Source organism: Salmo salar, chromosome ssa12, assembly GCF_905237065.1.
Source record: "Salmo salar chromosome ssa12, Ssal_v3.1, whole genome shotgun sequence".
In the NCBI taxonomy this organism is placed as follows: domain Eukaryota; kingdom Metazoa; phylum Chordata; class Actinopteri; order Salmoniformes; family Salmonidae; genus Salmo; species Salmo salar.
Window position 1 is genome coordinate 18,000,299 of NC_059453.1, and position 21,196 is coordinate 18,021,494.

At 44.5% G+C, this 21,196-nt stretch overlaps 1 protein-coding gene across 6 annotated transcripts in view; it reads right to left on the bottom strand.

Moving 5' to 3' along the window:
• Positions 1-21,196, bottom strand: part of LOC106591223 (CREB3 regulatory factor) — a 34,611-nt gene that overhangs the window by 9,705 nt on the left and 3,710 nt on the right. For all 6 annotated transcript variants that reach the window (XM_045690929.1, XM_045690928.1, XM_045690932.1 and 3 more), the window contains 7 exons: positions 11,608-11,870; positions 11,181-11,297; positions 9,834-10,698; positions 4,955-5,134; positions 4,593-4,782; positions 4,263-4,336; positions 766-897 (listed from right to left, as the gene is read on the bottom strand). In XM_045690929.1, the coding sequence (XP_045546885.1) occupies positions 766-897; positions 4,263-4,336; positions 4,593-4,782; positions 4,955-5,134; positions 9,834-10,698; positions 11,181-11,297; positions 11,608-11,616 (1,567 nt within the window). In that variant the 5' untranslated portion in view covers positions 11,617-11,870. The remainder of the gene's footprint in view (positions 1-765; positions 898-4,262; positions 4,337-4,592; positions 4,783-4,954; positions 5,135-9,833; positions 10,699-11,180; positions 11,298-11,607; positions 11,871-21,196) is intronic.

Consider the following 21,196-nt stretch of genomic DNA (forward strand, 5'->3'; position numbering starts at 1 on the left):
CTATTTGAAGAATATTAAATATATTTTGATTTGTTTAACACATTTTTGGTTACTACATGATTCCATATGTGTTATTTCATAGTTTTGATGTCTTCACTATTATTCTACAATGTAAAACTAGTACACATAAAGAAAAACCCTTGAATGAGTAGGTGTTCTGAAACTTTTGACCGGTAGTGGATAATATTTATCGAAAACATAATCATCTCACAATCCTGGCTTACATTTCACATATATGGGGCGGCAGCGTAGCCTAGTGGTTAGAGCATTGGACTAGTAACAGAGAGGTTGCAAGATCGAATCCCCGAGCTGACAAGGTACAAATCTGTCGTTCTGTCCCTGAACACATGTCTGTATGTAGTGTTATGATATGAAGGTAGGTTAGTGGTAGACATGTCTGTATGTAGTGTTATGATATGAGGGTAGGTTAGTGGTAGACGTCTGTATGTAGTGTTATGATATGAGGGTAGGTTAGTGGTAGACATGTCTGTATGTAGTGTTATGATATGAGGGTAGGTTAGTGGTTAACCCACTGTTCCTAGGCCCTCATTGAAAATAAGAATTTGTTCTTAACCGACTTGCCTAGTTAAATAAATAAATATACCTCTCTATTATACGTGGGAATACTTTTGAACAGATTTCCAAAAATAAAAACACTTGGCTGGTGTTTTTACAGTCTTTTATGTCCAACAATAAAACATTTAAAAATGTTAAATATAGTTCCCAGAAAATCTCCTCCCTTCCCGCTCCCCCTCCCTCTCTCACCACTGGACTCTTTCAGTATATCCTCCAGTCTCTGGGTCATCCCTCGTTCATCTTTGTCCACCTCTTCTCCGCTGCGCTCCACCCGTTGACCAATCACCTCCTTGATCCTCAGCAACGCCCCCAAAAGGTTCTCTACACACACACACACACACACACACACACACACACACACACACACACACACACACACACACACACACACACACACACACACACACACACACACACACACACACACACAATAAACAACATCAAAATCTGTTGAAGTAGCAGTATACTATTCAGTTCATAGTATAATGAACTCAATGTGCTCTATTTGAATGGGCTTCAGTTGGCAGGCAGTTAGAAGATGGATAATATAGCATGATGTACTACAGTTCCCATAATGCTCTCTGTCTCCTTAATACAGATAATAATCTCCCTGTAGGGGACACAGCCCACCCCTCCTCTCTTTCTTTTCACACACATCTTTCATCCTTCGCTCCAGATTTCCTTCTATTGCCTCCGAAGGACAGGCTCTCTGGGAGACACTAAACACACAGACACACACACACACACACACACACACACACACACACACAACTTTGTAGAGTAATGGAGGTCAGGCTGTCCAGAGTTGGCAGGTGTCCCAGCTCCAGTTATTTTGAAGTGAACTCCCCAGTCCACTGCTTATACACATGGAAACATGAGGCTTGTATACACATATAAAACGAGAGAAAGGAAGGAAGAGAGAGGGGAGTGTGTGTGTTTATGGGGTGGTGGGAGGTGAGAGAGAGAGCAAGGGAGAGAGGGAGGAAATGAAGAGAGGGAGCAAATGAGGTGAAACTCCTGCCTAGCCTCCAGCTCCTAGACCTCTGTTAGTCCCCTTCCTTCCCTCCTTCCCTCCATCCGTCACTAAGGCCCAATCACAAGCCCCCGCCCGTTCAGGCAGCGCAATGTTGGCCCGCCTTCTGGAATGTTTGGAATTCCTGCAACAAAAGGGCTGTTTGGGAGATTCCAACAGGTTAACCCGGGGTTGCCAGGTTTGACTGGGGAAGCGGAGGGGGAGATTTGACTGGGGGAGAGGATGGAGAGCAGAGGGAGGTTGTCAGGTTTGGATGGGACTGGGTAGGGGAGGGAGGTGGGGAAGTTGCCAGGTTTGGGCAGAGGAAAGGGGAGAAGAGGTTTTGAGTTGCCAGGTTTGGATTGGGGGAGGGTAGGGTTGCTAGGTTCATCTGGAGAAGGAAAGGAGGGTTAGGTCCAACTAGGGGGAGGGAGGGAGGGAGCTTCACTACAGGCGTTGTGCTGTGTTGCATTCCCATCAGTTCTACCTGATACACAGAGCGTGTTGTTTTACAGAGAGGAGCAGAGGGGAAGAGCGTCTTTGTTCTATTTTCCCCTACGGTGCTGTACCATAGAAACCATTATGCGTATGCACAATCCTACAGATGTAGGATCTTCATTTGATCTGTCTTTTGTTGCTGATCATTTTCATGCACAGCAGGAAATGAAAACTTGTAGTGTATTCAAGGTTTAAAAAGGCTTCTAAAGTTTGTAAATTCCACTTTAAAATGTCAGACTTATTTTGCCCTAATGTAAAATGTATCAACCCCTACAAGGAATTATAATCCACCTAATAATTCAAATTTCCTGTTGTTGCAGGATTATTTTCCACTGTAGCAAACTCAAATTAAGATCCTACATCTGTAGCTTCCCAATGGGCACACCACGTCATTTCAACGTGGAAATGTGGGTAATATTTGGTTGAGACTAGGGGGTGAAAGGCAGTACGGCATCCCGGCAAAATAAATAGCGGGGGAGCTCCATATCGGTAAAACAAGAGTCTATCACCAGAATTAAAACTAAATGTCTAGAAAACTGTAGGATATTACACCCTTATTTATCATTAACGCATGTCAGATGCATGAAAAATTTGCAAATGGACTTGAAAACGGGTGGCATAGCTTACGCTCAAAAATGCCACGCGGGTCGACGAGAACACTGACATTTTGCCAAGGCAGAGATGAGTGGCCGAAACGCCTGCACTCAAAAAGACAGCCAGAAGTAGTGGAAATCCCAGTGTTATCACTATGTTTTAATCCGCCTAAAAGCCAAATTCCAATGGAAAAACAACGTCTGATTTTTGGTTAAGATGTCATCTAAATGTGTGTCACTGCACTTTCAACCGTTTAAAACGCACAACAAAAGTTGAAATGGGATAGTCAGATATGAACGTGTTATCACTTTGCCTTATCTAAAAGCACAACCAAATGACCTGGATTACAGATGGTGATCACTGCTGTTTTTAGATTCTGTTCTGATTATTATAGCAGGTGTGAACAGACCACAGACCTGCAGGCTTTCTACGATGCCATAAAACGACATGTGTACTTACTGTAGGCTAAACTCAACATGTGGCCATGAGTGTTACTCCTTGTAAGGCTGAATAAATACTGTTACATTGGTTTGTCAGACAGCTTTAACTTTAGGATGTTTAGTGTCGTACAGAACTAGTATTGACCTGTAATAACGCTACCAAATATCAACATTTAAAGGGTATCGAATGCTTGGATTGTTTAACCCGAGCCACTGGCTTAAAAAAGGTTTTTGGATTAGTGGGACATGTGAATTCAACATATCATTTGTTAACTATTCTAAAAGTGATATTGAATTGTGTTGAGATGTAGATTTCTTTGCCACTGACTGAGTCTGGCTTTAATTCCAGTTTGTCTACAAATGAATCACTGTTGTGTCGGATTCACGTCTCAATCTCAACCAAGAATCAAAGTTAAACAATAAGACTAAATCAAATCAAACTTCATGTAAAGTGCATTCTTTAGCTTAGATTTTGGGTTGAAATGGAGATGTGAATCCAACATATTAATGATTAACTTGAAAAAACAAAGTGAAATCAAACAATTGAATTGTCTATTTTTAGTTGAACCCTAGGTTGAATTGAAACAATAGCTGTTGATGACTTTGCAAATGCTGCATACGCCTTAATAGTCTCATTGATGATACATTTAATTTAATTTGCTCTGTTAAACCTGCCCTTTGGAATGTATTTAGTTATTAAGAGATCTCTCAATAATCATTCTCACGATAGCACATTGGTAGCAGTCAGTGACAAGGGAAAGGAGGCCTTGGTTGCCAGGTTTGGTAGAAGAAGGAAAGGGAGAGGAAGGTTAGGGATGCCAGGTTTAGTAGAAGAACGAAAGGGAGAGGAAGGTTAGGGTTGCCAGGTTTGGTAGAGGAAGGAAAGGGAGAGGAAGGTTAGGGTTGCCAGGTATGGTAGAAGAAGGAAAGGGAGAGGAAGGTTAGAGTTGCCAGGTTTAGTAGAAGAACGAAAGGGAGAGGAAGGTTAGGGTTGCCAGGTTTGGTAGAAGAAGGAAAGGGAGAGGAAGGTTAGGGTTGCCATGTTTGGTAGGGGAAGAAAAAGAAGAGTAGGGTTAGGGTTGCCAGGTTTGGTAGAGGAAGGAAAGGGAGAGGAGGGTTAGGGTTGCCATGTTGGTACTAACCGTACTCCTGGTTGAGTCCCCACAGCTTGATCTTGTTGGCTTCGTGCTGCGCTTTCTTCTTCAACCGACAGGCCCTGTGAACACACAAGTACTGTCAGGACACACTCCATCAGATAGATAGATAGATAGATAGATAGATAGATAGATAGATAGATAGATAGATAGATAGATAGATAGATAGATAGATAGATAGATAGATAGATAGATAGATAGATAGATAGATAGATAGATAGATAGATAGATAGATAGATAGATAGATAGATAGATAGATAGAGATGGTGTTGTTCTGTGGGCCGAACAACGAATAAACTTCTCTTCCTCCCTCCGTACCTGGAAGCTAGTTTGTTCTTCTCTTTGCGGGAGCGTGCCCTGGCCACAACAGGCAGGTCGTTAACAGGACCCATCCCATCTATGGTGGCGTTGAGTTTCTGCAGCTGTTCGCCGATGTTTGTGAGCTTCACAGGGTTAGGGGTCAGGTCGCTGGCGTCCGTCTTCCTCGCTTTACGCCTTCCCTTCTTTCCTGAGGAGAGAGGGATGAGTTACAAACCAGCTGTGGAGCACTAAGCACTCAGAATAAGTTCATTATAACGACCACAGAAGAAGAAGAAGTGACGAGGTAGGGTGCCTACCCTCTCTAGATAGTGTACTAGGTAGTTTACAAGAGGTGCGCTACGTAGTTCTAGTGTGCTTACCCTCTCTGCGGTATAGGGTACTAGGTAGGGTGCTAGAGCTCCAGGAGAGGGACCATCGGACCTCCCCTCCAGTCTTCTTCTGTCTCCCAGAGTCCCGTGCGTGAGCGTGGCGGTACTCCCAGAAACACCTTCTCTTCTGGGGCCGTTCCCCTGGACCACACCCCCGCTCTGGTTCCACCTCTGGAGAGGGACAGGGACGTCAGAGATGATACACACAGACACACACACGTAGACACACACACACACACGTAGACACACACACACAGCCCCCCCGAATAGAAAAATATGTTAACATATGCGCCCACACAACTAAATGCTCCTCTATAAAAAAATAAATCACACACAAACAAATAAGAAGATGTGCATATGCAGCAGGTTCATTCCCAGTACATCATCCACTCCAGTGCTCTCAACATTCCTCCAGTCAGCACTCATGTCCCTGTTCCCTGTAAACTGGGCTTCACACCCTGGCTGTTTCAACTAGAGGCTGACTGACTCAGACAGAGCCCTCACTGCTTGGTTATGTAGCTCGTGGTGTAACGCTGGTGTGTGTGTGTGTGTGTGTGTGTGTGTGTGTGTGTGTGTGGGGGGGGGGGGGGACCAGGGCCATCCAGTCTGTCTCAACCACCTTGACTTATAGAGGGAATAACACACACACACACCACCGGACACACACACAAACACACACACACACACACTCTGAGAGACTAGTCAAGGACCATATCACCTCCACCCTACCTGTCACCCTAGACCCACTCCAATTCGCTTACCGCCCCAACGGGTCCACTGACGATGCAATCGCCATCACACTGCACACTGCAGTATCCCATCTGGACAAGAGGAATACCTATGTAAGAATGCTGTTCATTGATTACAGCTCAGCATTTAACACCATAGTACCCTCCAAACTCGTCATTAAGCTCGAGACTCTGGGTCTCGACCCCTCCCTGTGCAACTGGGTCCTGGACTTCCTGACGGGCCGCCCCCAGGTGGTGAAGGGTAGGAAACAACATCTCCACCCTGCTGATCCTCAACACTGGGGCCCCACAAGGGTGTGTTCTGAGCCCTCTCCTGTACTCCCTGTTCACCCACGACTGCGTGGCCATGCAACTCAATCATCAAGTGTGCAGACGACACTACAGTGGTAGGCTTGATTACCAACAACAACGAGACGGCCTACAGGGAGGAGGTGAGGGCCCTTGGAGTGTGATGTCAGGAAAATAACCTCACACTCAACGTCAACAAAACAAAGGAGATGATCGTGGACTTCAGGAAACAGCAGAGGGAGCAGCCCCCTATGCACATCGACGGGACAGTAGTGGAGAGGGTGGAAAATTAAGTTCCTCGGCGATCACAACACGGACAAACAGAAATGGTCCACCCACACAGACTGCGTGGTGAAGAAGGTGCAGCAGCGCCTCTTGAACCTCAGGAGGCTGAAGAAATTCGGCTTGTCACCAAAAACACACAAACTTTTACAGATGCACAATCGAGAGCATCCTGTCAGGCTGTATCACTGCCTGGTGCGGCAACTGCTCCGCCCACAACCGCAGGGCTCTCCAGAGGGTAGTGAGGTCTGCACAACGCATCACTGGGGGCAAAATACCTGCCCTCCAGGACACCTACACCACCCGATGTCACAGGAAGGCCAAAAAGATCATCAAGGACAACAACCACCCGAGCCACTGCCTGTTCACCCCGCTATCATCCAGAAGGTGAGGTCAGTACAGGTGCATCAAAGCTGGAACCGAGAGACTGAAAAACAGCTTCTATCTCAAGGCCCTCAGACATCACTAACATTGAGTGGCTGCTGCCAACATACTGACTCATCTCTAGCCACTTTAATAATTAAAAATTGGATGTAATAAATGTATCACTAATCACTTTAAACAATGGCACTTAATATAATGTTTACATACCCTACATTACTCATCTCATATGTATATACTGTACTCTATACCATCTACTGCATCTTGTCTATGCCGTTCGGCCATCGCTCATTCATATATTTATATGTACATATACTTATTCATTCCTTTACACTTGTGTGTAAAAGGTAGTTGTGAAATTGTTACTTGTTAGATATTACTGCATTGTTGCAACTAGAAGCACAAGCATTTCGTTACACTCGCATTAACATCTGCTAACCATGTGTATGTGACTAATAAAATATGATTTGATTTGCCAGACAAACACACACACACACACACACACACACACCCTCCGCCAGACAAACACACACACACACACACACACACACACACACACACACACACCCCTCCGCCAGACAAACACACACACACACACACACACACACACACACACACACACACACACACACACACACACACACACACACACACACACACCCTCCGCCAGACAAACACACACACACACTCCGCCAGACAAACACACACACACCCTCCGCCAGACAGACAAACACACACACACACACACCCTCCGCCAGACAAACACACACACACACACACACACACACACACACACACACACACACACACACACACACACACACACACTCGCCAGACAAACACACACACACTCCGCCAGACAAACACACACACACACACACACTCCGCCAGACAAACACACACCCTCCGCCAAACAAACAAACACACACATACACACCCTCCGCCAGACAAACACACACACACACACACACATACACACACTCCGCCAGACAAACACACACCCTCCGCCAGACAAACACACACACACACACACACACACACACACACACACACCCTCCGCCAGACACACACACACACACACACACACACCCTCCGCCAGACACACACACACACACACCCTCCGCCAGACACACACACCCTCCGCCAGACACACACACACACCCTCCGCCACACACACACACACACACACACACACACACACACACACACACACACACACACACACACACACACACACACACACACACACACCCGCACACACACACACACCGCCAGACAAACACACACACACACACCGCCAGACAAACACACACACACACACACACACCGCCAGACAAACACACACACTCCGCCAGACAAACACACACACACACTCCGCCAGACAAACACACACACACACTCCGCCAGACAAACACACACACTCCGCCAGACAAACACACACACACACACACACACACACACACACACTGCCAGACAAACACACACACACACACACACCGCCAGACAAACACACACACACACACACACCGCCAGACACACACACACACACACACACACACACACACACACACCGCCAGACAAACACACACACACACACACACCGCCAGACAAACACACAGACACACACACACACACCGCCAGACAAACACACAGACACACACACACACCGCCAGACAAACACACACACACACACCGCCAGACAAACACACACACACACCGCCAGACAAACACACACACACACACACACACACCGCCAGACAAACACACCGCCAGACAAACACACACTCCGCCAGACAAACACACACACACACCGCCAGACAAACACACACACACACCGCCAGACAAACACACACACACCGCCAGACAAACACACACACACACTCTGCCAGACAAACACACACACACACTCCGCCAGACAAACACACACACACACTCCGCCAGACAAACACACACACACACACACACACACACACACACACACACACACACACCAGACAAACACACACACACACACACCGCCAGACAAACACACACACACACACACACACACCGCCAGACAAACACACACACACACACACACACCGCCAGACAAACACACACACACACACACACACACCGCCAGACAAACACACACACACACACACACACCGCCAGACAAACACACACACACACACACACACACACACACACACACACACACACACACCCCAGACAAACACACACACACCGCCAGACAAACACACACACACCCGCCAGACAAACACACACACACACCGCCAGACAAACACACACACACACCGCCAGACAAACACACACACACACACACACACACCGCCAGACAAACACACACACACCGCCAGACAAACACACACACACCGCCAGACAAACACACACACACACCGCCAGACAAAGACACACACACACCGCCAGACAAACACACACACACACCGCCAGACAAACACACACACACACCGCCAGACAAACACACACACACACCGCCAGACAAAGACACACACACACCGCCAGACAAACACACACACACCGCCAGACAAACACACACACACCGCCAGACAAACACACACACACACACACACACACACACACACACACACACACACACACACACACACACCGCCAGACAAACACACACACCACCAGACAAACACAAAAACACACACACACCACCAGACAAACACACACACACCATACAACAATAGGAGTGTGACAATAGACACCAAAACAAGGCAGAGTGATGTTTCATGAACACATATCAGTTACTCTGTCTGATATCAAATGGCTGAGATTGGCTCAACCAAAACTTTTCACATTTGCAGGAATGACAGAAGATACGCAGAAGAAAATAGAGTAGAAAAAGTGACATAGCTATGACTCATATCAAAGCTCTGAGACATTCCAGATTTTTTATTTAGTTTAATTTGATTTAACTAGGAAAGTCAGTTAATAAGAACAAATTCTTATTTTCAATGACGGCCTAGGAACAGTGTGTTAACTGCCTTGTTCAGGAGAAGAATGACAGATTTGTACCTTGTCAGCTCGGGGATTCAATCTTGCAACCTTTCAGTTACTAGTCCAACGCTCTAACCACTAGGCTACGCTGCCGCCCCAAAGATGACATTATAAACTCCAGAACTCCCTAATCCAGAACTCACCAAATTCTGTTTCTGATGAGCTGGACAGTTCTGCTTCCACCGCAGTCTCATCCCCTGCTCCGTCCTCCCCTTCCTCCTCCTCCTCCTCCTCCTCTTCCTCCTCTTCCTCCTCCACCAATACCTCTTCTTGCTCTTCCCTCTCCTCCTCCTCCTCCTCCTCCTCCTCCCTCTCTCCCTCCTCCTGCCCCTCTACCTCCTCTTCTGTCTCTGTCTCAGAGCTGGGGCTGGAGGGCGAGGGTCTATCAGCCCCCTGGGTCAGAGAGTAGTTGTGTTCCAACACTGACCCCCCCGGAAGAATCCCAGACGTCTCCGTCACTGCGGCAATGACTTCAGCCGCTGCCAACACAGCTGCAGCAACCTCCTCCTCCTCTGCCACCTGGTACACCTCCACCGTAGGAACCCTCATCCCCCCATCCTGTCCTCCTTTTTCTGTCACCCTTTCCATCGCCATGGTAACATCAAGTCCCACCTCCTCTCTGACCACCCTGCCTCTCTGGGCGTGGCCTAGACAGGGGTCGGGGGTCATCGTGATGCCGTTTCCGTGGAGATGTGTTACCATCATCGTGGTTACATGTGATGTCTGCTGCTGAGCTATGGCCTGTGCCTTCCTCTTCCTCCTCTCCTCCTCCTCCTCCTCTTCCTCCCGGGTCCCGCTCCAACGGCCCATCAGCACGGCGTCCTCTGTGCTCGCCAGCTCCCCCCCGAGGCCCAGCTTGGTGTACCGCGTGATGTCATCCAGCGCCGACACGTCCCAGCGCTCCACGTGCAGCTCCTCGCCGAAGCCCCCGTCGTCCACCAGGTCGCTTAGCAACTCGAAGGGCCGTTTCCGGGGCGTCGCTGGAGAGCCCAGCATCAGGAGCACGCTCTGAGGGAGGGAGGGAGGTAAGGAGGGTGGGAGGGAGGTAAGGAGGGAGGGAGGGAGGTAAGGAGGTAAGGGGGTAGGGAGGGAGGGAGGGAGGGGGTAAGGGGGTAAGGAGGGAGGGAGGAGGTAAGGGGGTAAGGACGGAGGGAGGGAGGGAGGTAAGGAGGGAGGATTGTTCATTGTTGACATGGTTAGAATGTGCCGTTACTTTACATTGATCTATGTTACAGACATAGAAATAGAGTGTTGTTCATTACAACTCTGTGGTGACATCACCATAATAAACAACAGGCATGTCTGTTAACTGATAGAACATAGTAATAACAGTGTAATAACAGTGTAATAAACAGTGTAATAACATGCAGTCCAGGTAGTGTGGTAGTAGAGCAGATTACAAGGACAAGACTGACACATAATAAACACCTGTTCATGTGTCAGACGCCTGGACCTTAGAAGCAATTACAAGCAGTTAGTGAGTTAGTTACCTGGTCATATTCGGTCCTGCCCCCTAGAGGGGAGACAGCCAGGGGGTAGGGGCTGAGGAGACAGCCACGGCTCCCATATGCCTCGCCAAACGCAGGCTCCATCCCATTCATGCCCGGCTATAGGACACACACACACACACACACACACATACACACACACACACACACACACACATTACTCTGCTGAGTTACCATTTTCACTAGCATCATTACAAACAGAATAGAACTTCTGTCTAAATATATTGTCTGTAATCAGTATCAGAATCACAATCTCTGTTGTACATGTATAATTACAGGACAAGATATTTAGACAGTCAATTAATATCAATATTCAAGTTGGAAAGCCATTTTATCACCTTCACTCAAATAAAACAGCTAAAAAACGACTCTTAGTACGGCACAGAATATCCAGAGATCAGTGGTGTACCTGAGGCATGCCCAAGGAGGTGGGTGGTGTTAGGAGGTGGTCAGGGTGCCGCTGGAGTGTTCAGCCAGAACACAACACACACACCAACAACACACTGCTCACTGACTGTTGTTGAGGATCAGGATGGAGGAAGTCTCCTGGGTCGGGCCAGATATGGACCATCTGTGACCTCACGGGGTCAGGGATGAGAGGTCAAGGCTTTAGGGTCGACAGACACACTACACATCACATGACGCGGTGCTCGCTGCTTACTGTTGGGACCGCTAAAGGGGGAGAGGAGACAGGGAGAGAAAGGTATCATGGGGGTGGTTGGGCTTCAATAGTCTAAACAAGATATGTGAGAGAAGTCATCTAAGGACACATAAGCAATGCTCTTGGGGCCAGTTTTCCAGATATTCAGTGCATTCAGAAAGTATTCAGACCCCTTGACTTTTTTGTTGTTGTTACGTTATAGCCTAATTCTAAAATTGATTAAATCTTTTTTCGCTCTTCAATCTACACACTATACCCCATAACGACAAAGCAAAATAGGTTTTTAGACATTTTTGCAAATGTATAAAAAGTAATAAATGGAAACATGACATTTATAAGTATTCAGACCCTTTACTCAGTACTTTGTTGAAGCACCTTTGGCAGCGATTACAGCCTTGAGTCTTGGGTATGACGGTACAAGCTTCGCACACCTGTATTTGGGGATTTTCTCTCATTCTTCTCTGCAGATCCTCTCAAGCGCTGTCAGGTTAGAAGAGGAGCGTCGCTGCACAGCTATTTTCAGGTCTCTCCAGAGATGTTAGAACGGGTTCAAGTCCGGGCTCTGGCTGGGCCCTTCAAGGACACGCCGGCGTTGTCTTGGCTGTGTGCTTAGGTTCGTTGTCTTGTTGGAAGGTGAACACTTGGTCCCAGTCTGAGGTCCTGAGTACTCTGGAGCAGGTTTTCATCAAGAATCTCTCTGTACTGTGCTCCGTTAATCTTTCCCTCGATCCTGACATGTCTCCCAGTCCCTGCCTCTGAAAAACATCCCCACAGCATGATGTTGCCACCACCATGCTTCACCGTAGGGATGGTGCCGGGTTTCCTTCAGATGTGACGCTTTGCATTCAGGCCAAAGAGTTCAATCTTGGATTCATCAGACCAGAGAATCTTGTTTCTCATGGTCTGAGTGTCTTCAGGTGCCTTTAGGCAAACTCCAAGCAGGCTGTCATGTTCCTTTTACTGAGGAGTGGCTTCTGTCTGGCCACTCTACAATAAAGGCCTGATTGAGAGAGATGGTTGTCCTTCTGGAAGGTTCTCGCATCTCCACAGAGGAACTCTGTCAGAGTGACCATCGGGTTCTTGGTCACCTCCCTGACCAAGGCCCTTCTCCCCCGATTGCTCAGTTTGGCCGGGTGGCCAGCTCTAGGAAGAGTCTTAGTGGTTCCAAACTTCTTCCATTTAAGAATGATGGAGGCCACTGTGTTCTTGGGGACCTTCAATGCTGCAGAAATGCTTTGGTACCCTTCCCCAGATCTGCTCCTCGACACATTCTTGTCTCTGAGCTCTATGGATAATTCCTTTGACCTCATGGCTTGGTTTTTCCTCTGACATGCACTGTCAACTATGGGACCTTATATAGACAGGTGTGTGCCTTTACAAATCATGTCCAAGCAATTGAATTTACCACAGGTGGACTCCAATCAAGTTGTAGAAACATCTCAAAAATGATTACCGGAAACAGGATGCACCTGAGCTCAATTTCGAGTATGATAGCAAAGGGTCTGAACACTTACTTAAATAAGGTATTTCTGTTTTTCTTTTTTTTAATACATTTGTGAAAAATGATTAAAAAAAGTTTTTTGCTTTGTCATTATGGGGTATTGTGTGTAGATTGAAGAGGAATTTGTTATATTTAATCCATTTTAGAATCTTGCAGACACCTGATTGGATTTTACACATATTACAAAGTGATTTACTTCACTTGGACAAATGCTGTGTTTTCAGATCAGACCAGAAGAAGGAGAGGAGACAGGGTGAAGACTATTGAGACCCACCCATAGAGCTTATGTCCTTAGGTGACTCCTTTCAACGCTCACACAGCACTCCAAATATAGACAGATACGATGCAATGTAAAGAGCACAGCCATATATACAGTCCCAGTCAAAAGTTTGGACACACCTACTCATTTATAGGTTTTTCTTTATTTTTACTATTTTCCACATTGTAGAATAATAGTAAATACATCAAAACTATATATACAGAAGATAGCCCTATTTAGTAAAATACCAAGTCCATATTATAGCAAGAACAGCTCAAATAAGCAAAGAGAAACTGCAGTCCATCATTATTTCAAGACATGAAGGTCAATCAATAATTTATCTTTGCTTAAGGACTTTACCTAAATAGAGCTATCTTCTGTATACCCCCCTTACCTTGTCACAACACAACTGATTGGCTCAAACGCATTAAGAAGAAAAAACCTTTTACAAATGAACTTTTAACAAGGCACACCCGTTAATTGAAATGCATTCCAGGTTACTACCTCATGTAGCTGGTTGAGAGAATGCCAAGAGTGTGCAAAGCTGTCATCAAGGCAAAGGGTGGCTACTTGAAGAATCTCAAATATAAAATATATTTTGATTTGTTTAACACTTTTTTGGTTACAACATGATTCCATGTGTGTTATTTCATAGTTTTGATGTCGTCACTATTATTCTACAATGTAGAAAATAGTACAAATATAGAAAAACCCTAGAATGAGTAGGTGTGTCCAAACTTCTGACTGGTATATACATGTTAATATATGGCCCTGGTATAGAGGAGAGGGAGGCATTTTAGATATTTTATGACTATTGAGATCCACGCCTAGAGTGTGGCTATGTGATCATAGGTGACCCATAAAGTTTTATACAGCATTCCTGATGTAGATAAGATTTATAGGGATCCACCCATAAGGCTGTCCCACAGTGCTCCACTAACAACAGATAACATGGAATGTATAAAACAAAAGAATGGAACGTATAGAAGGAATGTATAGAATGGAATGTATAGACATACGCACCAGGGTTTCCGTTAGCCGGTAATAGCTGGCTTTTGGACAATAAAAAACTGAAAACCCGATAAATTTAAATTGCCGCCGACCAATTTTTGGGGCGAAAAAAAAAGATCCTATTGCAAAATAATGTTTTTTGGCCAAATCATTAATGGAAAATACCAGTTGATGGAAGTACATTTGACAGGTCATGCTTATCGGTCTATAGGTTAATTTGCATAATTTAGTGGAATTAAATTGGCGCTTTTTATCACACACGCACAGCAAACAGATACAGAACCTAGCTTGAGCAGAAAATCTGTCAGACAGCACGAGAGCTGCTGCTACAGCTCCTCAAACAGCGTGTTGCTGCTGGAGTGACACATGCTTTTATAAGCCCAATCATTGCGCAACTATTCTAAATACAATTGTGTGTTAAAAACAGTTTTGATGACCACAATTAAAAAGAGCTACTATTTGTTTTTCTCAACTGGTAATTAAAGCACATTTCCCATTCACCATTCCAGTGCATAGGAAACAGTAGGCAGGCTTTAGCATGTCACCCACCACTTTGCAATGAGTTGGAGGTAACATGCATTTTGAAAACATATACTTAATTGTTTGAAACCTGAAAGCTTTACTTCATATTATGAGGCATGTCTTACCTTGCTTCAAAGTAGCCTAGTCAAAATCCCACCATACAAAAGCAGAGGCAGTTATTTTATAAAGACTTCCATATTGCCCTTTATCAACAAGCTAAACGTTCTGATCTGTTGCATCAGCCTCATTGCTTTTTTAAGTTTTATTTTAACATAGCCTGGTCCTACTGGTTGAATGAATTTGGGATCCATCTTCCCATAACTGTCCCAGAGGCTGTTTGGTTTAGACTATTTCTTTCTCCACAAGCTGACCAATAGAATAGGTTTCTACTATGGGGGATAGTAGATTGACAGGCTAGTGATGTTGTTGTTTGTGACTCGTCTTGTTGGTTGAGGGAAAGTAAATGTGGACAGTTATTCTAACATCTTCAAAGTGTGCATCAGAATTCAGTAATAAGTATGACACATTGTTGCATCTTCGACTTGCATGTTCTGTTAATATGAATTACCATAATCTGAATGTGATTTCTGTCATTCTGAGCACCGTGGGTGGACGCCCTAATCAGGTTACGCACCCAATGTACATTTCTCAAATGTCCGGTAAATTAAAATGCTGCCGGTCAAAAGCCCGGCACCACATTTTACTAATGGAAACCCTGACACACACACACCCACTAGAGGTAGACCGATTAATTAGGGCCGATTTCAAGTTTTCATAACAATCGCTAATCTGCATTTTTGGACACCGATTATGGCCGATTACATTGCATTCCACGAGGAAAATGCGTGGCAGGCTGACCACCTGTTACGCGAGTGCAGCAAGGAGCCAAGGTAAGTTGCTAGCTAGCATTAAACTTATCTTATAAAAAACAATCAATCTTCACATAATCACTAGTTAACTACACATGGTTGATGATATTACTAGTTTATCTAGCGTGTCCTGCATTGCATATAATCGATGCGGTGCCTGTTAATTTCTCATTGAATCACAGCCTACATTAACAAATGGGTGATGATTTAACAAGCGCATTTGTGAAAAAAGCACTGTCGTTGCACCAATGTGCCTAACCATAAACATCAATGCCTTTCTTTAAAATCAATACACAAGTATATATTTTTAAACCTGCATATTTAGTTAATATTGCCTGCTAACATGAATTTCTTATAACTAGGGAAATTGTGTCACTTCTCTTGCGTTCTGTGCAAGCTGTCAGGGTATATGCAGCAGTTTGGGCCACCTGGCTTATTGCGAACTGTGTGAAGTCCATTTATTCCTAACAAAGGCCGTAATGAATTATGACATAACATTGAAGGTTGTACAAAGTAACAGCAATATTTAGACTTAGGGATGCCATCCGTTAGATAAAATACGGAACGGTTCCGTATTTCACTGAAAGAATAAACGTTTTGTTTTTGAAATGATAGTTTCCGGATTCGACCATTTTAATGACCAAAGGCTCGTATTTCTGTGTTATTATGTTATAATTAAGTCTATGATTTGATAGAGCAGTCTGACTGAGTGGTGGTAGGCACCAGCAGGCTCGTAAGCATTCATTCAAACAGCACTTTCGTGCGTTTGCCAGCAGCTCTTCGCAATGCTTCAAGCATTGTGCTGTTTATGACTTCAAGCCTATCAACTCCCAAGATTAGGCTGGTGTAACCAATGTGAAATGGCTAGCTAGTTAGCGGGGTGCGCGCTAATAGCGTTTCAAACGTCACTCGCTCTGAGACTTGGAGTAGTTGTTCCCCTTGCTCTGCATGGGTAACGCTGCTTCGAGGGTGGCTGTTGTCGATGTGTTCCTGGTTCGAGCCCAGGTAGGAGCGAGGAGAGGGACGGAAGCTATACTGTTACACTGGCAATACTAAAGTGTCTATAAGAACATCCAATAGTCAAAGGTATATGAAATACAAATCGTATAGAGAGAAATAGTCCTATAATTCCTATAATAACTACAACCTAAAACTTCTTACCTGGGAATATTGAAGACTCATGTTAAAAGGAACCACCAGCTTTCATATGTTCTCATGTTCTGAGCAAGGAACTTAAATGTTAGCTTTTTTACATGGCACATATTGCACTTTTACTTTCTTCTCCAACACTTTGTTTTTGCATTATTTAAACCAAATTGAACATGTTTCATTATTTATTTGAGGCTAAATTGATTTTATTGATGTATTATATTAAGTTAAAATAAGTGTTCATTCAGTATTGTTGTAATTGTCATTATCACCCCCAAAAAATGTGTATTTTTTCCCCAAATTAAATCGGCCGATTAATCGGCATAGGTTTTTTTTGGCCCTCCAATAATCGGTATCGGCGTTGAAAAATCATAATCGGTCGACCACTAACACACACACACACACACACACACACACACACACACACACACACACACACACACACACACACACACACACACACACACACACACACACACACACACACGATAATCCAAGGTGTTAGAGATATAGCAGCGATAAGAACAGATCAAGGATCAGTCCACCCTGACATCAACACAGGTCACCACTGACCTTAGAACTGTTCTTAAGGAACAACAACAACATCATGCTACACTGCTGAGCTGACCTAAGGCAAACAGGAATGAGGAAACAAAGTGTGTGTGTGTGTGTGTGTGTGTGTGTGTGTGCTGCGTGTGTGTAGAAACTAAGACAGGCTATAGCTGTGGAAGATTCTGATCATATACGTTATGTAGCCATTAGCCAATCCAGAGTCACCAAACTCGTTTCACCTCCCCGTGACCCCTGTACTATTGACACGATGTGTCACTCTACCTATGCTGCTGTGTTTCATGTGGGGTCTCCATTTAGCCTGCTGTCACTGTACCTATGCTGCCTACTGTTATGTGCATCCCAAATACACCCGATTCCCTATTTAGTGCCCTATTTCTACGGAGCGATTTCAGTGCCAAAAGAAACTGTATTTGAATTCAACACATTTGAATTTGCATTTAGATATTGTAGTTGAATTCGAAATTATTTCATTTGTAATGCACAAATTGAATCATTGAATTAATACATTTAACTCGTATTTAATGATTTGAAACTGGAATGTATGAATATTGCATTCAATTTAAAAATGATATTTCTATGTATTTGAATATTCAAATGCAATATGTATATATTCAGTTTCAATATGGTAGATATTGCATTGGTTGTCTGTGTATCAAGTCTACGAACTATAAATTCAGTATTACCCATTCAACTTCTTAGACACATTCAGATTCCGTTTTCAAATTCAGTTCTCTAAATTCACATTCAGATTCCGTTTTCAAATTCAGTTCTCTAAATTCAGATTCAAAAACAGAGACATCATCCCAGTACTTTGCCAGCCAGGAAAGGTAGAGGAGAACAGATAGAATCAAACGCTCTCTGTGGTAAACAGAGGTAGTGGTACAGACAGAGGGGTTTCTGGCTGTTTTCTGAAGCCAATGTGGCATGTTGAACGCATGTTCTTCCTATGAATTTCACTCTAGAGTTTGAACGGTTTGGGCTATAAGCTATTATGACCCCATTCCTGAAAGCTAAGACTCCCTGGAACATGTACGCGTCTTCTGTTCCCTTCTGTGGTGATCACAGGCCGTGCAGGATACGTTAGCAGGGCGTGTGGGCCCCATAACAATATCATTGAATAGCCTTGTCATGGTTCTTCTAAGGATAGCTTTTCCACTTCCTATTCTTGTGACTGACTGGGTGCGAACCGGGTCTACTGCATGTCACAAGACTGTGTTATCCCACTTAGCTAAAGCCCACAGGTATGTGTTCAATTCGTGAATTCAAAAATATTCTATTCAAATGCAATTAACTGATAGAAATTCTAAATGATGGAATTCAAATTAAACTTCTGTTGGCACTGAAATCTCTCCATATATGGACCCTGGTCAAAAGTAGTGCACTATATAGGGAATAGGGTGCCATTGCTATAGTAGCCTGGATATTAAAACAATGCATGTATTTTGTCTAGCTGCCTACTAGGCTTCACGGGGTAACTAACTGCTTGTACTGTAGCCTACTAATGTTATACAGTAACATAGATTAGTGGATCTCAAAAGATCTCCTCAGGAACCCCCAAGCACCTTCCAAGTATTTGATCTATTTCAGAGCTAGCATACCTGATTCAACTCATCAACTAATCATCAGACCGTCGACTAGGTGAATCAGGGGAGCTAGTTCAGGGCTACAACAGAAGGGTGAAACGTCTGAGGTTCCCCGGGGAGAGGTTGGAGAACCACTGCCCTAGATATAAAAAAAGTGTAGTGTGGTTCCTGCCTAATACTAATCCTAATCCGAACTGTAAACAGCTCTGGATATGAGCTCACACTAAATGACTAAAATGTCCAATTGAATGCCTACGCTGCAGTGCATAACCGCCTACAGCCTACCATAGTAGTCTGAATATAAAAACAACAATCTATCAATCATTTATTGAGTGTTGATATAACTTAGACCGAGTCCAAAGGCCACTGGTGCCAGCCAACCAGGTCATAAGCACAGCCTTACTGAGACATTCCAGCCTGGACACTGGGACTATGTCTTAAATAGCACCCTATTACCTATACATTCGACCAGGGCCCATAGGGAATAGGGTGCCATTTGGGACGCACCCGGAGGCTCCGATAGGGACAGCTCTAGGATCAGTTCAGCTTCTAACTAAAAACCCAAACCAGGTAGATGTTTCTCCTTAGGGACACACCTAGGATCAGGTGTAACCCCCTAATGGTTAAAGTAAGGATTGGGGGAGGGGAAGCTGATCCTAGATCGGTACCTTGGGGAAAACTTCACCCCAGAGCCCTAATGAGGGTCGATGAGAGATGGGAAACTTAACTCTGACCTTAGATCAGTGTCATTGGGTCAATTTATCCTATTCCTGAAACAAGGCTCCGGGTAGACAATGCCCCTTAGCGACAGATATAGGATCAGTTTACCTTCCCCCAAGACCCTAACCTTCAACATGAAGAGGGAACTAATAACTGACAATAGATCAGTCTCTACAGAGGCTACTTAAACCTATATCCATAAAACAACAGCAGTACATGAAATGACCAGAAGGACACTCTAATGACCCAGTCAAATGTGACCCGTTTCAGAAAGCTAGCCGTATGTCGCATGACACTACTTCACAGGAGAGGTTTTTGAAGGTCTTTTTTAAAATTTTGATCAAAATGCATTTTTGGCAGAAATGCCTTCTGGAACATTTCATGTGCCTTAATAACAAACGTGTATTCCATTGGTAAATACGAGTAAAATTGTTAAATGATGAGCCTAGTTGGTTTACCCACGGAAAAAGTCAGGAACCTTCCCGCTAGCCATGATTGGCTGAGATAATGAATGGGCTGGACATGCCGGGAGATGAGTTTGGATTGGTCTGCCATGTAACATACTTCTGTCTATAACGTGAGCTGCTCAGTATGTGTTGATAATCCTTTGTACTGCAGCTTTTTTGAAAGATATAACGTTACCTATCGAGAACTAGAAAAGTTTTGCTACTTTTCTCAACAAAATTGATGCACTGAATTTAGCAGGCGCTATCGACAGATCAGTTGGAAAACGTTGCGATGGGATACTTTCTGCACATGCCACGGTCAGTGTGAACCGAGTGACTTGACACAATGCTGGCAAAACAAGATGTAGCTACAAACAAAACGGTGTTAAAAGGTTCCAGTCTGCCGTAAAGCATTCATCCATGTATATGGGTAAGAGTCTAGCTACATTTTCAGATATTATACATTTCTAATTTAATCAGAAAGTAATTTTCATTGCAAGTTAAAGCGTACTATTGGCTAGCTAGCGAACGTTAGCTTGCTGGCTCGCTAGCTAACGTTACATGTATGATTTGTGTAGTAATATTATTAGAATCAGAAATCCATTTTCATTGCTAGTTATAGCCTAATGTTAGCTAGCTAGCTAACATTGAACCTAGTTGGTTAGCTTTAGCTACCTGCAGATTCATACTACAGCTATGACAAT